At 40.1% G+C, this 25,252-nt stretch overlaps 1 protein-coding gene across 3 annotated transcripts; it reads left to right on the forward strand.

The window, feature by feature from the left end:
• The first annotated feature begins 1,918 nt into the window (after positions 1 to 1,918).
• MCUR1 (mitochondrial calcium uniporter regulator 1) lies at positions 1,919 to 25,252 on the forward strand. 3 transcript variants are annotated; one of them, XR_003990148.1, is made up of 11 exons: positions 1,919 to 2,300; positions 3,135 to 3,248; positions 4,729 to 4,832; positions 7,157 to 7,258; positions 8,390 to 8,431; positions 10,242 to 10,313; positions 12,219 to 12,272; positions 12,665 to 12,779; positions 16,075 to 16,157; positions 22,988 to 23,100; positions 25,199 to 25,252. XR_003990148.1 is itself a non-coding variant. In XM_030476936.1 (9 exons), exons 1-9 carry the CDS (start codon positions 2,027 to 2,029, stop codon positions 14,118 to 14,120), a joined length of 933 nt encoding a protein of 310 aa, XP_030332796.1. In that variant the 5' UTR covers positions 1,919 to 2,026; the 3' UTR covers positions 14,121 to 15,597. The 3 variants fall into 3 exon arrangements, 1 of the variants encoding a protein (XP_030332796.1); XR_003990142.1 differs by lacking the exons at positions 22,988 to 23,100; positions 25,199 to 25,252 and adding an exon at positions 18,064 to 18,392; XM_030476936.1 differs by lacking the exons at positions 16,075 to 16,157; positions 22,988 to 23,100; positions 25,199 to 25,252 and adding an exon at positions 14,065 to 15,597.

Genomic DNA, 25,252 nt, shown 5'->3' on the forward strand with positions numbered 1-25,252 from the left:
AGTGTTCGAGCCCAGGTTGGATGGGGCTTTGGGCAACCTGGTCTAGTGGAAGGTGCCCCTGCCCATGGCAGGGGGTTGGAACTAGATGATCCTTAAGGTCCCTTCCAACCCAAACCATTCTATGATTCTAGGACTCTGTGAAACAGGGGATCTGGAAGATTACACTGGAAAGGGAAAAAAGAGAACGTGTTGATCTCTGATGCAAAAATAGAAAGTTGGTTGTACTGGGAGACCTTCGTAGGCAGCAGTAGCAACTTTGCTTCCCTTAGAGAAGATGAAAATGGGCACCATGCAACAGCCAGCGTGTGCGGGTGCATCTGACCCCGAATGGGCTGACTCCAGTTGCGATTGCAGCCTCCATCTGTACAGCAACAGCACTTCTTGCGTACATTATCTGCAATCATATCCAAGTGCAGAAATCAACTGCAAAATGCAAACTGGCAGATGATGTAAAAGGAGATACTTCAGTAGCCACAATTTTGCCTTTCAATTGCAGTAGCAAGTGCAGGGCTTTGAAAGGGACCATTGAAGAAAGAGTACCAAAGAAAATACACTGTACCAAGTTCTGAATCATCCATAGATGAAAAGACAACTACCTGCAGACTCTGAAATGTCAGCAATTACTGCCATGCTAATGCCAGGCAATGTGCATACAACAGCCAAACAGACGCAATGCACATTAGACAAGTTTCTACTTTTACTTAGGATGAAAACAAGCATGGTGTGTGAGACCACCAACATCTCTAAACTTGTACAATGTAAATGGTTTGAGAAATGGCTATTCATGTAGGATTAGTCTGTGTATATAATGTCTCTCTGATACACTGAAGTAACACTTTTATAGTTTATTTTGTGGTAACATTGATGGCTTCTATGCTTCTGGTTTATCAGCACAGCAGCTGGAAGTAATAGCTGCTACAGGCACTGGCCTTGTGTACATGCATTGTCCCAGCTGCAGCGACGAGCTGTACTGCTGTGGCACTGCTATGCACCACAGTAGCTCACTCACCTTTACATTTATATGGATATATTGGAATTATTCCATTTTCATACTGATTTACCATAATTACCAATTCCGGTAAGAAGAAGAAAACATGACACACGCTTTTTGTGAACACGCAGGCAATAGAAAAAAACAGACTTGTTCTGAAATGAGTACCACCTGGAGTGCACCCTCAGCAGGTTTGCTGAGGACATCAAATCGTATGGTGTGGCTGACACGCTGGAGGGAAGGGATGCCAGCCAGAGGGACACGGACAGGCTGGAGAGGTGGGCTCGCGTGAACCTCATGAAGTTCAACAATGACAAGGGCAAGGTTCCGCACCTGCGTCGGGACAATGCCAAGCACAAACAAAGCAAAGGGTGGACTGAGAGCAGCTCTGAGGAGAAGGACCTGGGGGTGCTGGTTGATGTAAGCTGGACACGAGCCCGCGGTGTGCGCTCGCAGCCCAGAAACCAGCAGCATCCTGGGCAGTATCAAAAGCAGTGTGGCCAGCAGGTCGAGGGAGGTGATTCTGCCGCTCTCATGACACCCCACCTGCAGCACTGCGTCCAGCTTTGAGGCCCTCAACATAAGAATAACATGGACATGCTGGAGCGAGTCCAGAGAAGTGCCACAACGATGATCAGACGGTTGCAGCACCTCTCCTATGGAGACAGGCTGAGAGAGTTAGGCATGGAAAGGCGAAGGCTCCGGGGAGACATTACAGCAGCATTCCAGCGCCTAAGAAAGGGCACCACAGGGTGAGCCGGACCCCCGGGAGGGCACCGGGGAGCCCCCGCCTCCCTCCCGTCCGCCCGCCCGCGCCGCTCTTCTCGCCGCTCCCCGTGGCGTGAGCCATGAGATCAACCGGCGCCGCTCGCGGCGTCACCCGCGTGGTTTGCCACGTGCCGGAGGCGGAAGTGAGGCGCCGGGGCGGGGGCGTGTGCTCAGCGATGGCGCTGTGCTAGCGGCGCCGGGGGCAGCAGCGGCGGGTTCTCTCCTTCCCTCTCCTCCTTCTGTCGGTCGGGACCAGGTGGCGTGGCCATGGCCAAGGGCCAGGCGGCCGTGACCGCGGCTGTGAGCGGCGGGAGGCGGGCGCTGCTGCTGCTGCCGCTGCCGTTGCCACCGCGCGGCGCCCGCGGCGCCGCCTATCGTGACTGCCGCGCGCCCCCTTCCCCCGTGCGCCGCTGCCTCGGTGGCTGGCAGCGCCCGGCCGCGCCGCCGGGCTGCGGGGCGGCCGTTACGGTCGTTAACGGCAGCGCGGGGCGGGGAAGGCGCCTCGGCGAGACCGGCCGGGAGAGCCGCGGCGGGGAGCGCGGTGAGAGCTTGGGGCGGGTAGGGGGAGAAGCGGGTGCCCCGTAGCCTCACCCGGACGCGGTAGTCCGGTGGCATGGAGAGGAAGGGATGCGCTGCTTTGGGGTCCCCCCGGAGGGGCCGTTATCAGGGCTGGGTTATCTCCCCCGAAGGCTAGAGTGATTACCCTTTCTCGGTCTTTGAGACAGCTAACGCACAGCCGCGTGTTCTCTCCGTGTGTTTTAAAATAGAATGACTTTGAGGACGGAGTTCTGCCTCCTGACAGTTCACCTCATGTTCCGTCTCGCCGCCTTTGTGTCAGCTACTTTATGCTAATGCCCAAGTGGAAACTATGCTGTCTGAGGTTTGCAGTCACCGTTGAGAGTATTGTCTGTAAATATAGTAAACGGCAAATTGTGAGGGATTGCCTTTGTCTAAAGGGGGAACTAATAAAGCCTTTTAACACAGAATGGCAAGAGTCTATGGGTTTAGTCCTCAGAGCCCTGAAGTGCTCACAGCATCCACCGATTATGCTAATAACAGTAAAGGAACCATTTTAAGACCCTGACACTTGGTGGGATTTTTCAAGAACATGATATGCTTGGAGAGCATCTTGGAAGTGCAGCAGTAGTGTTGTATTGTGTTTTCAAGCTCTTGCACATAGAGCTTCTTAGTCAGATACCTTCTTGTTTCAGGCAAGCTGTAGTAACCTCAAAGCACAATCTAATATTTTGTCATAAATGAAGGATATTTGGGGTAGTAAGAAAACTCCTGGAAAGCAAACATATTGATTAATATTCTTTCTTAAAAGTAACTTACATTTTGTTTTTGTTTTGTTGTTGTTTTTTTTTTTCTCCAGGTGTAAGCATCTCTGCATCACCATCTTTACAAAGCAAAGGGAATGTTTCCTTTTTGGGAAATAGGAGGCTTTTTTTTGACACTCATGCACTGGTATGCCTCTTGGAAGAAAATGGTAATTTGCTAAAAATGGGTAGCTATTTTCAATGTCATTTCATGAGTGGTTCTAAAAAGCCACTTTTACAAAGTTTGTTACTTACTTCACTTTGACATGTGATATCACAGCTTCAGTTTTATGGATTTTTTTTCTACTTCCAAAAGGAAACAGCTTATGAAACTTTGATTGGAATAATTTATTATCCTACTTGTAATTAAAAATGCGAAAGAGAAATTAAATTTTAAGGATTGAGAGTAAAAACAGTTTTCAAGGTTTAAAATGTATTAATTGGATTCCTGCGTATTTAATGTATTGCACCTTGAATATGCAACAGTGTCTTATAATAGGATTTAATGTGGACTACTATGTAAAATACAGCTTTTCAGATAGAACATAGAATACTGTATAAAATACAGCTGTCCTTATGCTGAAAAACAGATAAGGGAATAGATTATTTTGGATTCATGCTAATGTTGCTGAGGTGGGGAAGATACCTGAAGGAGAAGTTCAGTCCTGCTGAATTGGCTTTTAACAGTTCTCCATCCCTGAAAAGGAGAAGTCCCAGTCCCTTTTCTTTGCCATGTAGTTTCATCTCTTCCCAGGGGCCAACCTAATTCTCAGAAAGCTCTGCAGCTCTTTTGCTTGATTGGTATTCTGAGGTGTCACTTTGATGAGCCCACTGAGCAGTTGCGTGAGCACCCGGACATGTACAAGGTGTCAGGAGGAGGGATAAGGAGAGAGAGAGAGAGAGAGAGGAGGGATATCTTCCTTTTGGTGCTGACAAACTATTTTATTAGCTCAGCTATTGAAAGCAACTTACTCTCAAACCCGAATGCTTTCTGGTGCTTAACTGCTGTTTAGTTTGAAACAGTCTCACTTTTGCAAGTATCACTTTTCCTAATGATTAAATCTTATCCATGTCTTTTTTACTGCTATATTTTGTAAGTGGAAAAGTTGAGGGTATTTCTAGGGACGATGTTTTACAATAGTTTCCAATATACTCAGTTTAAAAGGTTTCTAATGGGGACTCAGAGGCTGGTAGGCCTAAAGTCAGAGCAGTTAGCTCTGTTTTCAGTTGTTGAGTTTTGCACATCTTCAGCAGTACTGAAGATTTATAGTATAGTATACTGAAAACAAGTATAGTATGCTGAAAATAAGTATCTATTTTTCAGGATCAGAATTCTTGTTCATAGAAATAACCACATCAGAGATGACAATCCATAATATTTCTAGAAAATTTCCGGCATTCAACCTGCTGATACTGTAATAGTGTTGTGCTACAGAAGCAGCTATACTGTGTCACAGACATAATTATTGGGTGGAGGAACTTGGGTGTACTGACTCATGTTCTTTTGTTAGTGTTCAATCAAGAGGAGTATTTTTTATTATCTTTATAACTGACATTTGTTTTAACTTGATGCTGAGTATTAACAAGTGATGTTTCTGTAAACTGTCCAGATTTAGATCTGTCTCTGCTATTGCATCTCGTTTTGCTTAGGGTTCACTACTCAGCAGTCGGAGGTCATTGTATCTGCATTAGTGAAAATTATGAACACCAACCTGGATATGATTTACAAGGACATGGTCACCAAAGTACAGCAGGTTAGATCAGAGATAATGTTGGGGTTAAAGTAAATAACCTAGTGTGCCTGCTAATGAAATGCATGTTGCTATTTATTACTGCCGGACACTGTATTTTAAAGATCTGAAGGTGAAGAACAAACATTTCTGTGTATCTATTGGCTATTTAATTTTGTCTTGAGTTTATTAAATACCCAAGTGTTGTGGTGCACCTTGAGATCTAGGTGTTGTGAGTTGTATGCAAACCACAGGTAGTTGTTTAATTTCAACCTTATAGTAGCATGAAATAGAATTACTAAGAAGGCTTTTAGACAGACGTAGTAGGTATTCAGTGCATGGGTTTGAATCAGGCCAGTTCATGCAAAGGTAGATCCATGTAAGGGATCGAGCATGACAGTGTTGAATATTGCCACATTGAGCTCTTAGGCATCTGGCACCAGAAATGAAACTGAAATTCAGAGTAAGACATCATTCACTGCATGTAGAACTTACACATCTTTGAATGGGATTCACATTATCTGGTGTGCTGGAATTCCCTGACACGTCAGCTGGTCAAATAGACAATGCCGATAAGAAGCATAGCTGAAGTACAACTTCTGGGGCTGCTCTATGAGGCTGGGGTTCACCGCCCCAAGGCACCTCCTGAACACTCTAACTTACTTCATAGTGACTAAGCTGCTCTCTTAAAAAGTGAGAAAAACAGGAGCTGCTGTCTTTGTAGTATAATAGCCTTGGCAGCCCTACATCTCATGAAGTGGGATACCTGGATTTTGCACCATCTTCCATCTGGGGAGATTTCAGCCTGTCCTTCCTAGATTTAGATTCCAGGCGAAGCAGATGTGAGGGTGCTTCCCCCTTCTGTGCTGAATTTGTTCCACAGTCAGTCAGGGAATACAGTGTTAAAGCAACCCTCTTTCCCATGCTTGGTTGGTTATATGTTGCAGTAAACAGTCTACAGTAAACAATCTCAACCTCCTTCTATGCCCAGCTTTTTTGAATGAAAGTAAAACTTTTTGGTTTGTGCTGAATTAAATGTTGCTACTGGTGGTAGATGTTTTCTGAGGCTGCTAGATTCAGCCCACAGGTAACTTTTTGCCATTAAGAGTAAAATGTGCAGATTTATATGGCATGCTAAGATAGAAGCAGCTCAGGAGGTGTGTGTGCCATGAACTCCGGGCAACATGATACGCCCATACTTCATCATAGTCTTCGAATGCACAAGGGCTTTTGCAAAAAGAGAATGAAGAATTGGAAGAAGGTTTGGAACATTATGTATATAGCTTATTACCATTAGGCTATAGTTGGGTATGTAAAAGTTAGTATTACACTGGTTAGACAAAACCTTAGGGAAAAATAAATAATGTGTGTGTACAGAAATGAGGAAGAGAAAGACTAGGAAAGATTTGTTCTCTGTTTTCTCAGCTCACCAAAGAGGGGAGAGAACAAAAGCTGGAGGCACAGAGTGAGAGAAGAGGTGTCCATGGCAGCACTCTTTCTGTAGTTTTTGTAATATGTCCGGTACACTGTCCCATTTTTTTCAGTCTTGTGGTCAGGTAGCTTAGTGAGGCACCTTGAGATGCCACTTAGAAGTACAATGCTGCAAATTAGGGTAGCATTTCCTGACAGAAGTGATGTGAAAGTGCTGTGTCGGATTTGTAGGGTTCTTAGTCCAGAATCAAAAGCAAAGGACTACTTATTAGACTGAGATCTTCAGAGAAGATAAGGGAGTCCCCGTTTGCATATGTGGCTACTGTAGGGTATAGAATAATGTCTACATCCTGTTCCATCCTTGGTAGTTTCAGAGGATTCTTGTTTGTCTTCTGTCAGGTCAGCGTAACAGTCTGAGAAGAGCAATTAAAAGTGTAAGTATAGTGAGTGATACAGAGTAGCGAAGCAGAGCGACCCCTCCCTTGCAAGAGACGGTTAAAGAAGGAGGTAGTTGCAAAAGAGGTATGGTTTTACTGGGGAGTTTTGGTCTGAAAGCCAGATTTCCTCATTTAGCTCAGAGACACCTCTCCCTAAGGCCTTTGCTAGCTAAAGAATTTGAAGACTTGGAGGAAACTCGTTCTTAGGCTATTAATTGAATTATTCTGATCTGTGTTAGCACTGCTTATTTTGCCAAATGTTACCAGCATTTGAAATTAACTTGATTATTTTGTCACTGTCACTTAATTTATCTTGCATTCTGAAACTCAGACAATGAATCTGAAATTGCTGAATTAAAAATTTCAGGGTACCAAAATAGTCTATCATATTTGTAGGCACAAATGAGAAAAAGCATTATAGTTATTATATGTTCATTATAGTTATTATATGTTCTGAGATTTTTCTTCCTTCTTTTAAAGGAAATTGCTCTTCAGCAAGTAATGTCCGATATTGGTGGTGTGAAAAAGGACATGATTATCTTGGAAAAAAGTGAATTTTCAGCACTTCGTTCAGAAAACGAGGTAAAAATCCCTATATTGAAAAGTGCTATTCTAGCACATGCTTATTTTTTCTAATCATGTAAAAAAGCATCTTGTACCCAAGAGGTTGGCTCTGGGGCCACTGTTGCTTAACACCTTCATTAATGACCTTGTTGATGGGGCAGAGCACACTCTCAGCTTATTTTTTCTAATGATGTAAAAAAGCTTCTTGTACCCAAGGGGTTGGCTCTGGGGTCACTGTAGCTTAACACCTTCATTAATGAGCTTGTTGATGGGGCACAGCACACCCTCAGCATGTCTGCAGGTGATACGAAGCTGGGAGCAGTGGCTGATACACCAGGCAGTTGTGCTGCTATTCAGAGGGGCATGAACAAGCTGGGGAAGTGGGATGACAAGAATTTCATGAAGTTCAGCAAGTGGAAGTGCCAAGTCCTGCATTGGAGCATCCCTAAGCACCAGGACAGGCTGGTGTTGACCAGCTGGAAAGCAGCTTGGCAGAAGAAGCTCTGAGGGTCCTGGTGAGCACCAAGTTAACCATGAGCCAGCAATGAGCCTTCAGGGCAAAGGTGGCCAACAGCCTCCTGGGCTGTGTTAGGAGGACTGCCAGTGATTCAAGGAGGGTGATCCCATCTGCCTGGCCATGGTGAGATTTCATCTGGAGTGCTGGATCTAGTTCTGGGCTCTCCAGTGCAAGGAGGCATGGACGTGCTGGACAAAATCAAACAAATGGCCAGAAAGATCAGTAAGGGACTGGAGCATCTGACATATTGTGAAAGACTGTGAAAGCCTGGAGAAGAGAAGGCACGGGGGGAATGTCATTAATGTATACAAATATTTGAAGGGAGGGTATAAAGTAGATGGAGACAGGCTCTTTCCAGTGTCGTCCAAAGACAGACAATAGGTAACTGACACAGATCAAAATGTGGAAAATTCTATTTAAACATAAGAAAAACCTTTTTACTCTAAGGGTGGTAGAACATTGGAATAAGACTGTATCTGTACGTGTACTGAGGACATAGAGTTGAACCACACTTTTCACTTTACAGTTTATAGTCAGTGTTACTGATTGTGCAACTTCATTAGTATTTCTAGATTACAGGGCTTTATATATAGTAATAAAGTGTACTTTTTTTTTTTTCCCTACTCTCCCAGAAAATAAAACTTGAACTCCAGCAGATAAAGAAGCAAGTCATGGTAAGATACCATACTAATATAAGTAAGAATTAACACATGTCTAGTTTGGGTAAAAAAAACCAATAGAAAATATTGTTGCTTTCAAGATTTTTATTTTAAAAGGTGTGCTTAATTGTTGTGATATACAGGATACTGAAATTGCAGTTGATGGTACACTGTGGACTGCAGCAAAGACAGTTTCATGCGTATTTAAGGTTTAATTGTCAGTGCTATGTTTCTGTTCTTTATGGTTTGCCTGTCCTGAATAGCACTCCAAACTCTTTTACCATCAGAACAAGATCGTCGTAACGTCTGTTATTTCAATGGGTGTGGAGTCATAAGCAGCCTTTACACAGAAAAAAACATTCTTGGAAGTTGAAAATTGGAAATTGGGAAACATTAAGTGTTTTTAAGGATTTGAGAGCTGCTTTTTCTTGCTGAGATGTCCCTATTAGTTGGAAGGGTGGAGCACTCTTCCTTCCCTAGGATTTGATGAAACTATCAGGCTTGGATGCGTTGAGCTAACTGACAATGTGGTTGAATTCAACCTAGTGCCTCTTTGCCATTTCTTTCCTATTTTCTTTTTAATTTCCTTTTGCCCTGTCATCTCCAAAAGGAGCACATAAATATCTCAGGGCTAACCCTGCACGTTTCATACTGTGCTGTGAAGAGCTTAATGCATCTGGGTTTTCAGAATACCATTTTAAAATATGTTTGGCATCTGATTTTTGAATTGTAATTTATTTTATGGTTTTAGTTGCACTGTAGAGCATCAAGGATTTGAGTCATCTTTTCTTAAAAGTTAGATGTCTTGAAATTTTACTTTTAATTGTAAATGTAATTGTCACAGGGGCAAGTAAGTTTATGTTTGCTCATACTTGTTCCTGTAAAAGACAAAAAGACACAATGTTGTAAAAGTTTAAGAAAAACCTATTTCAATTTTTATTTCATTAAACTGTAATGTGTTGTAATGATGTTTAATTAAAAACCAGTTGAAGTTCAAAAATTCAGACATAGAAATTGAATGCAGTTATTGTTCATACTAACTTAATGAAGTCTTGACTAGTTGACATTGGCCTGCTCAAGAGATACTTACCTGGTTTTAATGGTAGAATCTCCCAGAACATCAGCAATCTTTTGCTTCTCCCACACATTCATCTGATCAGCAGTTTGCCGCATGACAAACTGTCAGCTGGCTGGAATTCCTGCCAGGAGGTTGTGTTAAAATGGCATCTGTCACTGAGAAAAGCAGGAATCGCAGCTATAGATGAAGTAAAATGCAAGTGCGCAACTTGTGGTAGTTTTAAAAAGTTAGATGTTTAAAAATAAAATAAACACTTCCTGGCTTCTAAAATGTCTGCAGCTTTTTCTGAAAGCCCTAGATGCAGTCTTTAGAAACTGGGGGTTTTTGCATTGGAAGGTTGGAAACTGCTTTAAAGTTATTTTGAGCATCAGGATTGCTTCATGGAGGAAGTCCAACTTACAGGTGTACCTAGGCATGGGTTTCTAGAAATCAGAGCGAGTTATGTGATGTATGAAACATTCCCAGTGTTTATAGAAGGATGTGCTCTCAATTAAATTCTGTTCTCAGTGTTCTGGTTTTAGAAGTAATTGTTAGGTTTTGATTCCAGGATTCAATTCATACTATAGAGCATGCACATTTCCTGGGGAAGAATAGGAATGCTTGTATTATTGAAAATTATGTACATTAATTGGAGAGAAGCTTGATTCCTGAGATATGTAAAGAAAAGCACAGTATATTCTTTAATTCTTTCTGCTTATGATTAAATAGAAAATCTTGATTGCTGTTTTATCATTTTTTGCCCATTAGGATGAAATTACCAAAGTTCGTGCTGATAACAAGTTAAACCTAAACCTAGAGAAGACCAGAGTAAAAGAATTGGTAAGTTTTGGTTACTCTCTTTTAGAAACCTCTCAACACTGAGTAATCTCCAAATTTGGCTAAGAGCATCTTACCCAAAGAGCGTTTTCATACTAATCCATAGTATCATTCTGCTTCAAGATGGTATTAATCCAAGTTACTCATCCTTATGCTGCTATAACACAAGGTGCCATGTTTGGTTTTGTATCTCTCTCTATTTTGATATTGTTTTAATATCAGGATTAACTCAATACACTTAATATATTAAATATTTAATCTAAATATGCCGACTAGCTGCCTAGAGGTTTTCTGTGTTATTAGTGTATCTCTTTCTCTATTTTCACACTTAGTTAAGTTTATGCATTTCATTAAATTTGTCATCAGTGAAGATGTTTCATTTCCCTATAGGGAGAGAATTTATAGCTTAGCTGGTTTGTTAGGAAGTACCTATTGTGAAAATAGTTGTCATTTTTATTTTGTTGAAATTCTAACTGCTCCTGGTTCAGATTGTTTTGAAGTTTGAAATATCTGGTAGAACTGGACTGATGGGATCTTAGAGTAATGTAGATGAAGAATTAGAAGATTAACAAGTTTTTGCATTACATATAGCATTCTAAATAGAGTTCTCTTCTTACAGATATATTTTTAATAGCTTTTAGGATCTTAAAGAAATTGCATCTTCTAAATGGAAAGGTGTTTTAATTACATTTTTCCATTAACATTATTTCTTATTCAGTCCATTTTCCCAGGTGTGTAATGAAGATGTAATATTTATCTCTAATCCAGGCAATAAGAACTGTTCAAGTAGATATCATTTATCTTCTGTGTGTGCCAGTTGAAGTTTTTTACAATGATTAGTTTAGGTAGCAGCTATGTCGGTGATTTAGTATAATGACTAACAGTCTGTTATCCCATAGTAGATGTTTGAATAAAGTACAATTGCAGTGGGTAGAGTTCTTGTTCAAAGGTTAATATTTCATGCTGATGTTTTAAAACAGCATCATATGTAATGTGTAACTGTGTAGATCATAAGCTTTGCAGTACTTCGGGCTTACCAAACTGATTTAAAACCACTGCAACAGTGATTAATTAGACACTAGTGTTTTCTTGTATATTTATGTAGGATTCTGGAAGCTAGAGTCTGTCTCTTGTGCAGAACATGGGGTCTTTGAGCAACCTGGTCTAGTGGAAGGTGTCCCTGCCCATGGCAAGAGGTCGGAACTATATGATCTTTGAGGTCCCTTCCAACTCAGACCATTCTGTGATTCTGTGATTTTGACTGCCTCTCGGGAAAAGCAAACTACGCATATTGACTTTCTCATAAGAAAGTTAACCAATTTTGTAGTTTATTGTACAACGATAGTTTCATACCTTGTCTGAAGACTGCTTCTCTCCCCCACCCCACTTCAGTTGCCACCTCTGCCATGCATGAACAGAAAAGGAAAAAGGCAGGTGACTGGGGAACAGGCTGTTTTAAAACCATACTCCCCTTCCTGAAGAAAGTAGATGGTTCAGCCTTAATTGTGCTTCTATGTTCACTGGATTAGTTAACTGTTCCAGAGTTACTGTTTAGAATCATAGGTCTTTGTTTTTCAGAAATACAAATCTGCCAAACTTTCTTCCAGCTGCTTATTAATATATACAGCTTTTGCAGAAGCGAAGTGTCTGATGGACTTGTTGCGCTTTACAGTTCAGAGGTGTGGGTGAACACCTGTCTAAATTGTGCTTTTCCAAAGCACAGCAATTACAATACTGTCTCCAAGCATTGTCAGACAATAATCTCGTCCATATTCACTGTTATACAGAATTTGGAAATAAAGCAATATGCTTTTAAGTGTGGGTCAGAAAGTTTAATGACAATATCATGAATATCATGTTTATCTTTTTTTTTTTGGTGTGTTTTGTTTTTGTTTTTTTTCCCTCTAGTACTCACGTAATGAAAGAAAACTACTTGAAATGAGGACAGAAATAGTGGAATTGGTAAGAACTTGGTAGCTGATTATTACACAGCAAATCTTTTCATACTTGTGTTATAGACCTGGCATTCTTTTTTTGGCATTCTTTTGTTCATATCTTTAGGCACTTTAATATACAAAATATCATTGTGCTTTATTTCCCTCTGTATTTTCATACTGGTACAGGTAACTGAAGTGTCTACAAAATAAAAAGGCTTTCATCTATATTATTACACCCTCTGCATGTGTATACAAACTGTTCAGTAGTTAGATCGGCTAGGAAGGAACCTGTTCTTTTGGAATGCAATTAATATACGTTTTAGGAGGAAACAAAAATACAACTTGAAGAGTTGGGTTAAATTTCTAACTATACTAGAAACTGTTGGAATTGCACTACTTTTTTGATTTATATTTTAGCATGCACAACAAGATCGAGCTCTGACCCAAACAGACAGAAAAATAGACACAGAAGTTGCAGATCTGAAAACAATGCTGGAAACACACAAACTTGATAATATTAAGTACTTAGCAGGTAAGGAATCTGATAGTTGTCTCTGATGGTGAAACCATTAAACATTGTTAAATGTTTGGTAAACTCTTGATTGACTGTATTCATAAAGGCACTGATTAAAAAAAAAATTACTTGAAATAGTTTCAGTTAAGATTAGCAGTCTTAGTTACTTGAGCCAAAGTTTCCCATGATTTGCAACTTTATTTTGCATGGGCTATGGCTGATTTTTTGTTTTTCCCCCCACTTTATATTGTTGCAATAACGCATATGAGAAATCTCAAAGACTGCCTGCTAAACCAGGGCCAAAAAGTTCTTCTGTGCCTGACTTAATTTATAAAAGCAGCATGCTGCATTTCTAAGATTTTTTCATCTGTCTGATGGAGATCTGTATGCAAGATGGAACATTTCAGCTTTTCTGACTGTTCACCACCATGTACTCTTTAAATAACCATGTTTCAAGTCATGTGCATGAGAAAAATACTATATATGTGTGTGTGCCTACATTATTGCCCTATGTAACTTGAATATTTTGACATTTTGCTACCGAGTGTGCAGTGCTATTAAATGAGCAGGTTTGCGGTACAAAATTACTCTTCTGATATTGATTTTCTGATTATTCTTTCACAATGGATTTTGTCACAAGTACAATCACATCTATTCATAGTACTGTACTTCAGGCATATCCTTTAGAGAGAACCATTACTGGAAAATAAAAGGCACTTCATTAAAATGAGAGGAAATTGTTTTCCCAACCATCCCTACTCCAAAACAAAATTGCATTGTGTTTGAAGTGCTCCTGTTGCAAACAATGGCAAAAATCTTTTGTGTGTATATCTAGAAATCAAAGTCAGTATAATTTCAATAGAAATTTTAAAAATTGCAAACTGCTAAGCCTCGTTAAAGATAGCTTTGCATTTACTTGTTTGCTGAATACTTGACTGATTTAATAATCCTGTTACCCATTTCCTCACTTTACAACTGTAACTTGCCATATCGAGCTTTTTTGGAATGGTGTAAGCGACTAAGGGTTTCTTTCATCTTTTTGCTACTTTTCCAGCCCAGTTTTCCTGCATTCATTCTTTCTTTTTTTTCTTTTTCTTTGTCATTTTTGTGCCACTCCACTGTGAAATTGTTTGTTTTTAAATTAAAAAACTTATTATCTTACATGGAGAAGGGGTGGTAGTTACACTTTAGTGTTGAAGGTGTGTATTAGTATATCTGTATGTTACATAGCTCTCGGAACATTTCTATAGAAAGCTAATGATTTACTATCTCCACTTTCTTCCCCATTTTTATCTTCTTTCAGGTTCAGTATTTACATGCCTTACAGTAGCACTGGGATTTTATCGTTTATGGAGATAATAAAACATCAATGTAAAGGGACTTCTACTGTCTTCATTTCTGGGGAGGAAAAAAAAGAAAAAGAAGTTTTATCTTTACCTGGACTTTAACCAAGTCTTGACTGTTTTATTTATTTTGTAAAGCAGACTGTATAGAGAATGTAACCAAAGATGTGCCTAGAAACAAACTGTACACGTACTGTGCATATTTTGAAACTTACCTCTGCTGAAGCAGAGTATACGCATTTCTGATGTTTCCCTCCACTCTGAACTGCAGTGTGTGCACCTTGCTGCTACCGAGTGTCATCAAAGCAGAGACTGGCATTCACACCGGTCGTCTGGGGCTGCCTGCTCTAGAGAAGAATGTGTGGGGTTACATTCTGCAGCCTATTCAGACCTGCTTGCCGGAGTCAGTTGCCTGTACTAGACTGAAGTCCTGACTGCTAATGTAAAACTGAAACTACATGTTTTGTGGCTTGGAGGCACTCTTGTATAAGTAGAATGTGTGTTAACTGAATCATGCTTACCTCCCTCCCTCTAACACTTGTTCATACAGTTACTATGATCAAATATTTGTTTTGCTATTTTTATAACATTGTAGTTATTAGCTTGTTTTCCAGATGGCTATCCAATCAGTCATGTTTCAGGACAAGAGTACTGTGTAATGATAGCAATGTTTTCTGCTAGTGTTGTTTGTAATGTATTTGTAGAGGTTTTTGTGACTAACTTGCTTTTGATACATATAAGTATCTGATACTCATTCCATATGCTAATTGTTATCTTTACCACTGTAACTGGAAATTTGCAATGCAGTAAAATACACTAGTTGTATTAATTTACAGTTTAGTGATAGAAAGTGTCTCTGGTGCTGCCTTCTTGATGGAGGGGAATTGATGCTTCTAGAAAGAGAAGAGATTTTAAATGGTGGTTATGAAGCAGGGTCTTTGGCAAGGGAACTGCAATGCCGACAGTCTTCTGGGGTTTTTGCTTTTACTTAAAAAAAAAATAAATAGAAAAAAAAAATCCTGTTAGCTCTTGAAACTTTAATAGTGATTTTAATAATGAAAGCAGTAATTGAGACCTGCAAGGATGTTAAATCCAGTCCTGAGCAAGCCCGTGTGAACCGGTAAGTGCAACTGAAGGCAATGAAGGAAGGTGCCCAGTGTGTTCGGTTGTCTGTCATTTATCCACTGATGAAGTGACTGCTTGAATAGCAAAGCTGCCAAGCGTGTTCCTTCAGTTAAGGGAAATTTGCCCTTCTTGCTTGCTCTTACAAGGAGAGAACAATCTATGCATTGGTAATAAATGCTGTTAGAGCACAATCACAGCTTTGCTTAATGAAAGTAAAGCTGTTTGGCTACTTTGTGCCTGTACTGTAATAACCATTTAACTCTTGGTGGTGGGGAGTGCCAGCTTCAATCATGTGCACATGCAGAGGAAGCAATGGATGCCTGTAATAATACTATGCTGGCCTGAAATAAAGGATTTTTAATAATTCATAAGATATGCTGAGTTTTCATTATAAATACAACTTTTAAATTTAATCTCTTTGTTTGAAGGTAAGTCACTGCTAATAGGACTTCTTTTAAGCTAAGATTTAGCAAAGTCAACAGCCCCTCCAGCACTGAAGTGGAAAGAACAATCAAAATAAGGAAAACCATTATTGCAGACAACTGCCCCTCTGAATTGAATGAATCCATATTCAAGATCTTTGCTTGTTTTGTTTTAAAATATTTTTTCTACTAACTTCTAGAACTTGACACTTTCTCAAATTAGACAAGCAATAATTTGATGTTTGGAATTACTTCAATGTTGGTTCTTGCCTTCCCAGGACAGGTGATTGTCTATGTAATCAGTACATCTTTGCCTATATGCCAGAACATCTAATAAGCAGTTGGTAAAATAACTATTGAGAACTAATTTTATATATAGGGTCTGTCTTGCCAAAAATAGATACTATGCAAATTTCTTTTCAGGGCAGATGGAAGGAGGAAGTGAAAGATTATAGAGCAGCACTGTCCTGAAATTAGCAAAATGTGAGGCAAACCAGCATTTCTTGGTGAGTGTTCTAACAAGGAGTAAAGTTAATGGGTCCTTCAGGAAAAGGACACTATAAATAAAACATAATTATTATTTCCTTGCCCATGAAGTTTTCAGGTGTGGTGTAAAAGCTTGTTACTCCTATGTGCACAAATGCACAACCTCTCTTGCTTTCCCTCTTGTTTTCAGTAAAAATCCGTAAGGTAGCCATCTCCTTTTCACTGATAGGTATTATTAGCTCAACTGTTTGCTTCAAGTATTTTATTACTGTTCAAACGCTGTCCAGCTCTTTGCCTATTGGAAGTGTTGGTGGCATCATTCATTTCCCAGAATGTAGTAGAGTTGTGCTTAAAACAATGAGTTGACAAATGGAAACATTTTTAATGTAGGTATGAAGTCTGCTTCAATTTTTCTTAACCACAAATGTTTTCGTTTACTAGAATAAACCTTACTCTAGTTGTGACTGTGCACTTAACTGACCTTGTCATAAATGGTGAGATCCTGGCTCCGTGCAGCTATTCACAGTTCCTATTGGCTTTGGAGAAGGCGTGCTTTTACCTTCTAGATATTTTGAGTCATACCACTTCATGGACTCTTCTCTTACTCTTGCTACCATCTGTAGACCTTGCCCAGGAAAACTGGTGAAGATTTTTGTGGTTTTATTTTGTTTTGTTTCATTTTTGATCACAAAGTTAGTTAAATTCCTCTGACCAGTTCATTTGAACTACTGGTTGCAAGGTGCAAGCAAGACTTAAATCTTGCATCTCCTACTGAGTTTTCAGGAATTAGACTGCCTTTATTATGATTTCTAAAATTATCAAAATTCTAAAAGACAAGTCAATATTTAACAAACTGCTATGTAAAGTCTCTTTTCAAGAAATAAGTACACTGTAAAATCATTTTTTTAAATGTTTTAATATATTTGGAAAAGTTTTACTCAGAAACTACTTATTAGTTTGACAAATATGTTTTCTTTTTAATTGCTTTTCTTTTAGCTATATGTGTCTTGAATTTATAGGGCTTTTTGTTTGGTGGGGTTTTTTGTTGGGGTTTTGTGTTTTGGGGGGAATTTTGGGGTCTGTGGTTTGGGGGCTTTGGGGGTTGTTATGGGGGTTTTGTGGGGATTTTGGGGGGTTTGGTAATTTTTCTGTTTGGTTGATTTTGTTAGGGTTTTTTAGTTGTTTCATTTTTTTTGGAGTAAAGCTTTCTATATAAACAATTAATTTTCTTTAGCTTCTAAATAGAAAGTTAATTTACAATCAAATATGTGTCTGGAATACTGGTGTTCGCTTTAATCAGAAACAAATGCAGACACTCTTAGAGACAGAGGGCCAGCTCTGTCTTTGTTAGGAAAGCTTCCATTGGCTTAAAACGTATTTTCTACCCTGTTGCCAAACATTTTAAAGCAGTAGTGTTGATTCTTTTACACTTTAATTCTATGTCAGAGAAATTGCCTCTTACCCTTAACGTGCAGTTTTGTAACTAGATAAAGATCATAGAAGGAAGATACCAATGTTTGCATAGTGTTCCTTTGAAATCTATCTATTCCAAGAAAGATGATTCCAGTTTTCTTGGGAGGATGCCCAGGTGCTATCAAAAACAAAGTACTGGAAATGAGCACTGAAGTATTGTGGCAAATATCCATCTTGGGCCAATGTTTATGCCCAACATAGGTGTGTCAATGTGTTGTAATATTTCAAATCCCCTACCTCCTTTCGCTGTTCTGATATGCACGCTGTAAACTCTGAGAAGTTCATTAGGTTCCCCATTGCATTCTGAAATTATATCGGCTTGATTCGAATCCTGACTGATACTATTCATGAATAGTCTCTTCTTGTTGCATGAGTAAGTGGGGGGTGGGGGTGGAAAGAAGGGTCATGTGTATTTTGGGACTGGGTTTGGGGTGTTTTTTTCCCCCTCTGCAGGTAATGGCACATGTTCTGGGAGAATTTTAACCAGAACTGTATGGAACATGAATATAATAATGGCATACTCAGAGCAGGCAACTGGATTTGATCAAATCAAGCTTGTATACAGGGGTCCAAGATTTGTTTCAGAACCGATAGGGTGAGTAATAGTTATCTTGGCAGGGGCGGGAAGGGAAGCTGGGCAGGTTTCTCAGCTTGAAGGGAAAACTCAGAGTTTATACTGTTTATATTTGAATCTCCAGCATGCTTTGGTCTTTCTCAATTGTTAGAAAACTTGTCCTCTTCTTTAGGACTGTCAGTAAAGCACGGTACTCCATGAATAGACAGCTATTAAATATGTAATTTTTTGATTGTGATTTTGTCCACAGTAATTTGTGTCACTCCAGGTCATTCTCCTGTCTTTACCTAGGATCCGTTTTCTTATGGTAAAGGTGACCTAAGCGTTATATATTTACGAAGTTCTCCCAGTGATGCAAGAAATTAATAAATACAAAGGCCACTTCAGAAGTTCCCTTTACTTACTACAACCAGATCCAGATAGTGGCTGGAGGTTTTGATAATCTTTTCTATTACAGCTCTCAAATAAGTCAATTTTAATGCCTCATGATTTACATGTAGAGTTCCCTTGTGCTCCTTAGATGCCAGCTAGGCCAAGGCACTAACCACCACCTTGCCTGAGCTACTGAACTCTACACTGAGCTTTTAAGACCAAATAAAGGTACAAGCATGAGCCTATACTAAAAAAATTAACCACCAATGATGCACAGATGAGACTGAGCATGTCTAGTGTGGATGCTGCATGCGAGTTTTATGCTTTCATATAGTATTTTTGTTTGATGTAGGTAGTCACCATGTCTCATGTTACATTGCAGTACCGTTCTGAAATACTGGGTTCTGGGGAGCTTTTAAGAAGCAGCTGAAATTCTGTAGAAGTTGAGGGGGCTCAGGCTTTCAAAAGTCCATTGGAAAATTCTTGCAGAGATCTTATTATTTTTGTTTCCTCTGAAAAGGATACTTGTTTTAAAATTAAAGGGGTTTTTTTGAAGCTTCTGAGTTTTGGGGGTTTTGTTTTTAATCCTCCTAGCCACCTTCCAGTCTCTGCACTGCAGCACCCTCCTCTATGTGAATGGTTTCATTTTGAATAACCTGATTTGGAGATACCCATGACGACAGCTCTCAAAAAGCTATGCTAAGGTATTACTCTCTCTTTTTGCTATGCAGTAAAAATGCATCCAAGACTTATGAAAATGTAACCGCACATTGTCTACTAAGCTGTTAAGCAGTTGATTTGTTTGAAGCAGGGTCCCAGTTTGCCCTAAGGTGTCAGACCACGCCTGACAAGTTATAGATTTGGTGATTCATAAAGTGTGGTTAACTGGGGGGTTGGGAATGTCTTAGGAAGCTAATCCTGTTTGATAAACAGTGGTAGTCATCAAGTAACAAAGCAAAAATACGCTCACTGTGAAAGGTAAATGTTTAATAGAAACCTCGTGGCCATTTACATAAATGCCAGTGTTTTAAAAGGTATTTTCTTTTTCTGCTGCTACCCAACAGGAAGAAAAACGTATGGTTCCGTACTTGGGCACTCCTAGCTCATACTCCTTTGCAGTTCCTAACTTTAAATGTTCAATATGTAATTTAATAAATATATTTTAGATTCTTTTATATGCCATTTGGAGTTTTAACATAGTTTTCAAGTACCCCTTGCTGCCCAAGGTTGTAGAGAGATTTAGAGGAGGGAAAGGCTGGTTTTCAGTTTCTTCTTCATCAGGGATTTAATGTATTTCTTAATGAAATAGTCTTTAATGCATTAAAATATGACCAAAGGCTCTCTCACAAGCCTTTACTTGTTCACTGAAGTTAAGGGCTTATTTATACGAAGGTTTCTTGATTAGTGTTGATTGATGCTTGTTTAAGTTTTTGTACAAATTGTATTTCAAGAAGCAATTTAAATATTTCTGTACACTGTTAGAACATCACCACATGCAGCAAAACCGCAAGACCCTGAGATACTCAAATATCTCTGAATAAAACAAGCCACAGGATCATGTATAAACAGATACAAATATGGGGGAGCAGGGGGTGGGAATTGCAAGGTGCTGGAAGTCTGTGTACTGTATAAATATCTGAGATACCAAATAGATATGACTGTAGCAACAGTGAAAGAAAACATAAGCAAAGCCAGTTACTTCAGTCCATAAATGAAGGTTAAGGCATGCAGTTCCTCGTTGCTCTTGGACAAAGCCCAGCAATAGCAACAGACGGCTGTTCCACAACTGCCTTTGCAGCATGTGGAGCTGCCTGTTCCTTTAACTGGTGGTAGCGGTGTGTTAATCCAGAAAATGGAGGCTTATTTTCTGTGGTCCTGCGATGAAAAGCTTTATTGCAAATACATGAAGTTTTATATAAGCTGCATTAGTCCTGGTGTGAAAATCATAACTTAGACATAGGGGGGAGGGAGGTTGGTTGGTTTTTAGATCTTTTATCTGTGTTGCTCTAGTGTACTGTGTTTGAGTCCTGATTGCAAACTACCAAAGGATGATTGTTCTTTGCTAATGACCCTTACTGAAGTAACAGGTGGGCTGGGTGATCTGGTGATAAGTCTAAGAATGAGCTGTAGTAATGCTCGTGTGACAGAATTACTGTGGAAAGATTAGAGAGATAGCCAAAAAAAGGCCAAAACCAAGAAAACTGAGTTGCTTCTTGAAGCGCTGCTTCAAGGGAGAGGGAAACTTGAAATACATACATGTAATGAAAGGGAAAAGCTTGCGAAATGGTAATATTAAAGAAGGCCTATGAGTGGTAGCAGGTAGCAAGTTAGTTGCTAAGTTACGAGGCAATTTTGGACAGCAGCTATGTAGGCAAGGATGGTTTAACGGGTCTGTGCCGAAGTTCCCATGATCAGAGATTATATAGAGGCATTATGTCAGCGTCAAATCATCGCACACAGAGTACAGTGATTCTGTTGCTGGGGAAGATCTCTGTGCTGCCAGAGAAAGGAGCTGCCTTGCTTTCTCCTCCATGTAGGGCTGGGGGAGGGGGGAGCGCCAGCCTTTGTGCCTCGCTCCGTCCCACACTCTGATGAGTCCTCCAAATTCCAGCTCCTACTGGGATAATTATACAGGGAAATCTAGCTTTTAAGAGCAGAGAGGTAACTCCTGCCTATTTTTCACAGCACTTCCTACCAGGGCTGCAAGCACTTCAAAATACTGCCCTCTCAGAAGAGATCCCAGCCTGCCTGAGGATAGGAAGCAACAGCCCTTGCCATAATCTTTTCTGCAGTGGGGATGAAATAGGACTGTTGAGGGATAAAAAGAGACTCTAATCTTTTGCTGGGATCCCAATGGTTGAAGGGCTTTTCTCCCAGAATGGATTCTAGCCTTTCCAAAGACAAAGACTGGTGAATTCAGTCATGAGTCCCTAGCCAGCCAGCATAATAGATTCACTCTATTTAAACCTTGTCCCGAGAGGCCTGTATGTGGGTTGTTGTTGTTTGGGGTTTTTTTTATTTTTATTTGTGGTCTTTGCTACCATAAAGCTCAGATTGATGGAACTGCTCATCAAACATGTAACTGGCATTTGTGACAGGGACTGATAAATACGGCCGAGCACAGCTAGGTATGACAGACTTTGTTTCTTGCGCTGATGCAGTGGACTGGCATAGGCTGTTGCCAGAATCTTGATTTCATTCTTCTTCCATATGTGATCAATATTAGTCAACTAGTCAGACTCCAGAAGCCACATTTGATCTGTATGACAATTATGATCCTCTGAGCTCTTTCCCTAGTACATCCAATTTAACTTACCATGGATTGCTAGCTCCAGTAGTACAGGGGGCTTTTCAAATAATGTAAAGGAAAGGAACCTTGGAGAGGTAAAAGGAAGATTGCGTGTAAAGAAGTGTAGTTTTACCAAAGGTAGATTGTGTCAGACTAATTTGGCACCTTTCTTTGGTAATAACTGTATAACAGACTTTGTAGGCAAAAGAAACACAACAGATCTAATAGATCTTAACTTCAAATTCCACATAATCTGACTTGAAGAAGTTACAAAGATAGTGCTGTTAAGAAATAACCTCATGATGACAAGACATCACTGGGGTTTGAGAAAAAATAGTTCAAAAGTGGAGAAGACCTACCAGGATGTTCAGAAACATGATTTATTTAGCCTAACAAATGAAAACTGAAGGTAAGCTGGCTCTGGGCACGCTCTCAAGCATACTATGTTAGTAGCAAATGGAAGAAAAAGGAAATAATTATTTAAGGGGAAGGACACAGACTTGCCATAAGTACATATAGAACAGAAATTATAAAGGTGTTCCTGACCACTGGAGAATTTAGGATTTGGAATAGTGGTCCAGTAGAAGCAGCAAGAAATCTGGCTGGAAGACTAGCATGAACCAACATGGTCACATTAGACTCTGTGGTGCTTATGTTAACAAAGACAGAACTCCATAGGGAACTTACCTCTGTTGTAGGTTTATATAAACACTGGGATGAAAAGCTTTTCATTTTTTTGTCTAGCTGGAGACTTTTACCAGGGTTGTAACTACCACATTATATCCATTGGTTTGAATGTCAGGACTCTGACAGCATTTCTTCCACAGTAATTTCAGTAGATCAAAAACCATGTCACGCCCTAGTGTTCAATGAATACAAAAAATGCGATTTTTAAAGTCTTCTAATCTTCTGCCAATGCATCTAAGGTAATTTACTGTAAAACTCAAGACACCACTAATGGGCTACTCCCCTCAATGCAGCATGAATTTGAAAGGGTGAACATTTAGATTCCGAAGTGCACTAAGCCTTATGTTCATCCTGAAATAATCTTTTAAATTTCTTTAAAGCTATTTTTAATATATGCGAACACCTAATTATAGCTAAAGATAATGTTCACTTCAATTATCCTCCCTTCCTGCTAGGTCCTCGGCAGATGAACAATCCCCAGAAAGAGTCTTTAGCCTGTGTGCTCCCCTCCTCACTACACCTTGATGGATCTTCTGTTCTGCTCCCAGAAGTCCAAAGGTGAAAAAGGGTAAGCGTGTGTATATACATGTGTGTACACGTGTGGGAAGGGCAAGGAAGGACACATCTGCCCTGTTTCACATTCACTATGCCCAACCCTGATGTTTATGCACGCAGTTGTATCTATACACAGTCCTGATATGAACAAAGGAGTTTCTCCCCCTTTTATGAAAGCCATTTCTTAGGGTACCAAAATCTTAGGCCCATAAGCAATTCAGGTTTTTACAGTCTTCTTGACTTCCCTCTACAATCTGTGCCTTCCCTTCTGTACTCAGCCCCAAACTGCAAAAGCCACCTCACTTAACAACAGCCTTAGCACCTTGTTCTCCTTCAGTCTGGGCACCTCCCGGCGCACCTCTGCTGCTCCTCACTGTCCTGGTCCTGCAAGACCTCTAGTGAGAGGGGTGGAGCAGTATTTCAACAGCTGGCCTCAGCCCAACTAAGACTGATGGGAAGTTGCAGCCATCTTGAGAGGAAACAAATAAAATGGAAGCCTTTCCTGGTATCTTGATGGTATAAGTAACCTCTATTCCTTTTCTATTCACCAACTCCAGCTGCTGGTCATCATCCTGACCTCAGATGTTGCAATGCTGCAGTGCAAGCCTCTACTTTGTCCTGTAGCTCCGCGCTGCTGGCATCGCCATGTTTCGCCTCTGGTGAAATGACACACATCTGCTGTTCCTGAAGTGCTGTTAACCTGCCCTCATCAGCCAATAGAAAAGTTGCCATAACCAAGATGTTAAGGTGTGACGGGGAGAGGAAATTAAGTGATTTGGGAGATACAAGCTTTTAGCTTGCCCCTCCTCAATTATTTACTGTTTGTTTAGGTTTCCTGGGGAGAAATAGCCAAGGCCCTTTAAAAACAGTTCTTCATTGGCAGCTTGGTAAAGCAGCAGTGGGAGTGTGTATTGAAGAAACTGGAATAAACAACAAAACCAAAACATAAGGTCATGATTCAAACAAATATGCCAGAGGGAGCACTCGGAGCAGACAATGTTTATTGCTCAATGTAGTCTGAAGTCCAGGCAGTGTGCAGATGTAGTCCAGTGGAGCTCTCCCAAAGCTGGGAATGGAGTGGTGCACAGAGAGCAGACCACAGAGGAGCAGCATGTTTTCCTTTGGAAAGGGGCAATAATGATTGTGCACTAGACTGGGAATATTTAGCCATATAAAAGGTCTCTTGTGTTAGCAGCAGCAACAGAAGCTTTTGCACATTTCTTTATTAAAAAAAATAAATCAGACTTTTAACTTTTAGTGTGACATAGCAGGTCAGCCACCATTTCTTACACAAACTATTGCAGCTGAAAATGACTATAGGAAAACTTCTTAATTAGCCCTGTTGTTTTTCTTGTTTTTTAAGAAGAGAAAAGTAGCTGACCTTCTGAATCTAGTTTCCTGTGGAAACAAAGCTTACACAATCGGTGTTTGTCCTGTACCTAATAATTCTCTGGAACCCTCTGGCAAATCAGATTTTGACTAAAGTTGAAAGAGTGATAATGTTGAACATAATTATCTTTTTAAAAACATTTCATGAAATCTGGCAGTGGGATGAGGGACAGAGAGTCAGGCTACTACCTTGGCTGAAGAAAAGGCAAGAAGATCTCAGCCATTATATGTTGCTTGCCAGCCAGCTGGCCAGTCAGCACACACGTGCTGACAGTGAGTATTTTTATAGCTCCAGACTAGTCCCGGAGTCTGTTGTCTCTCGGTAGTGACAGTGTCATCAGAGGCACGAGGAGAGCTGGGATTATTGTGGTGAAGGAGAAAGATGTGGGACAAAGGACACAAATCCGTAGGAAATCAGGCTTCGTTAGTTCTGCTGCTCAGGAACAACATGTTTGTCTAACAATAGCTTTCTGCCCAAGCACATACGTCAGAACCAGATTAGATTTCTATTTGCATACCTCCTTACCTTTCTCAGGAATGCCCCTGGCATAAAACTCATCAATTCTCTTTCTTCCTTAAGGCATGGCTCCTCTTGGCAAGTAACTGTAAAAGTTGCATCTTATTTCTTAATAGATTTATTACTTTGTTTACTTACAGTCAGATGAATTGGGTTTAATAACAACAAATGTTTGCTGCTTTTTTTAATCCTCTTGGCTCTTCAGAAACAACATAGCAGAGAGAGAGCAAATGAGCTGGATGCAATTCCATGTTGTGCA

Source organism: Strigops habroptila, chromosome 1 (genome assembly GCF_004027225.2).
Source record: "Strigops habroptila isolate Jane chromosome 1, bStrHab1.2.pri, whole genome shotgun sequence".
NCBI classification, from domain to species: domain Eukaryota; kingdom Metazoa; phylum Chordata; class Aves; order Psittaciformes; family Psittacidae; genus Strigops; species Strigops habroptila.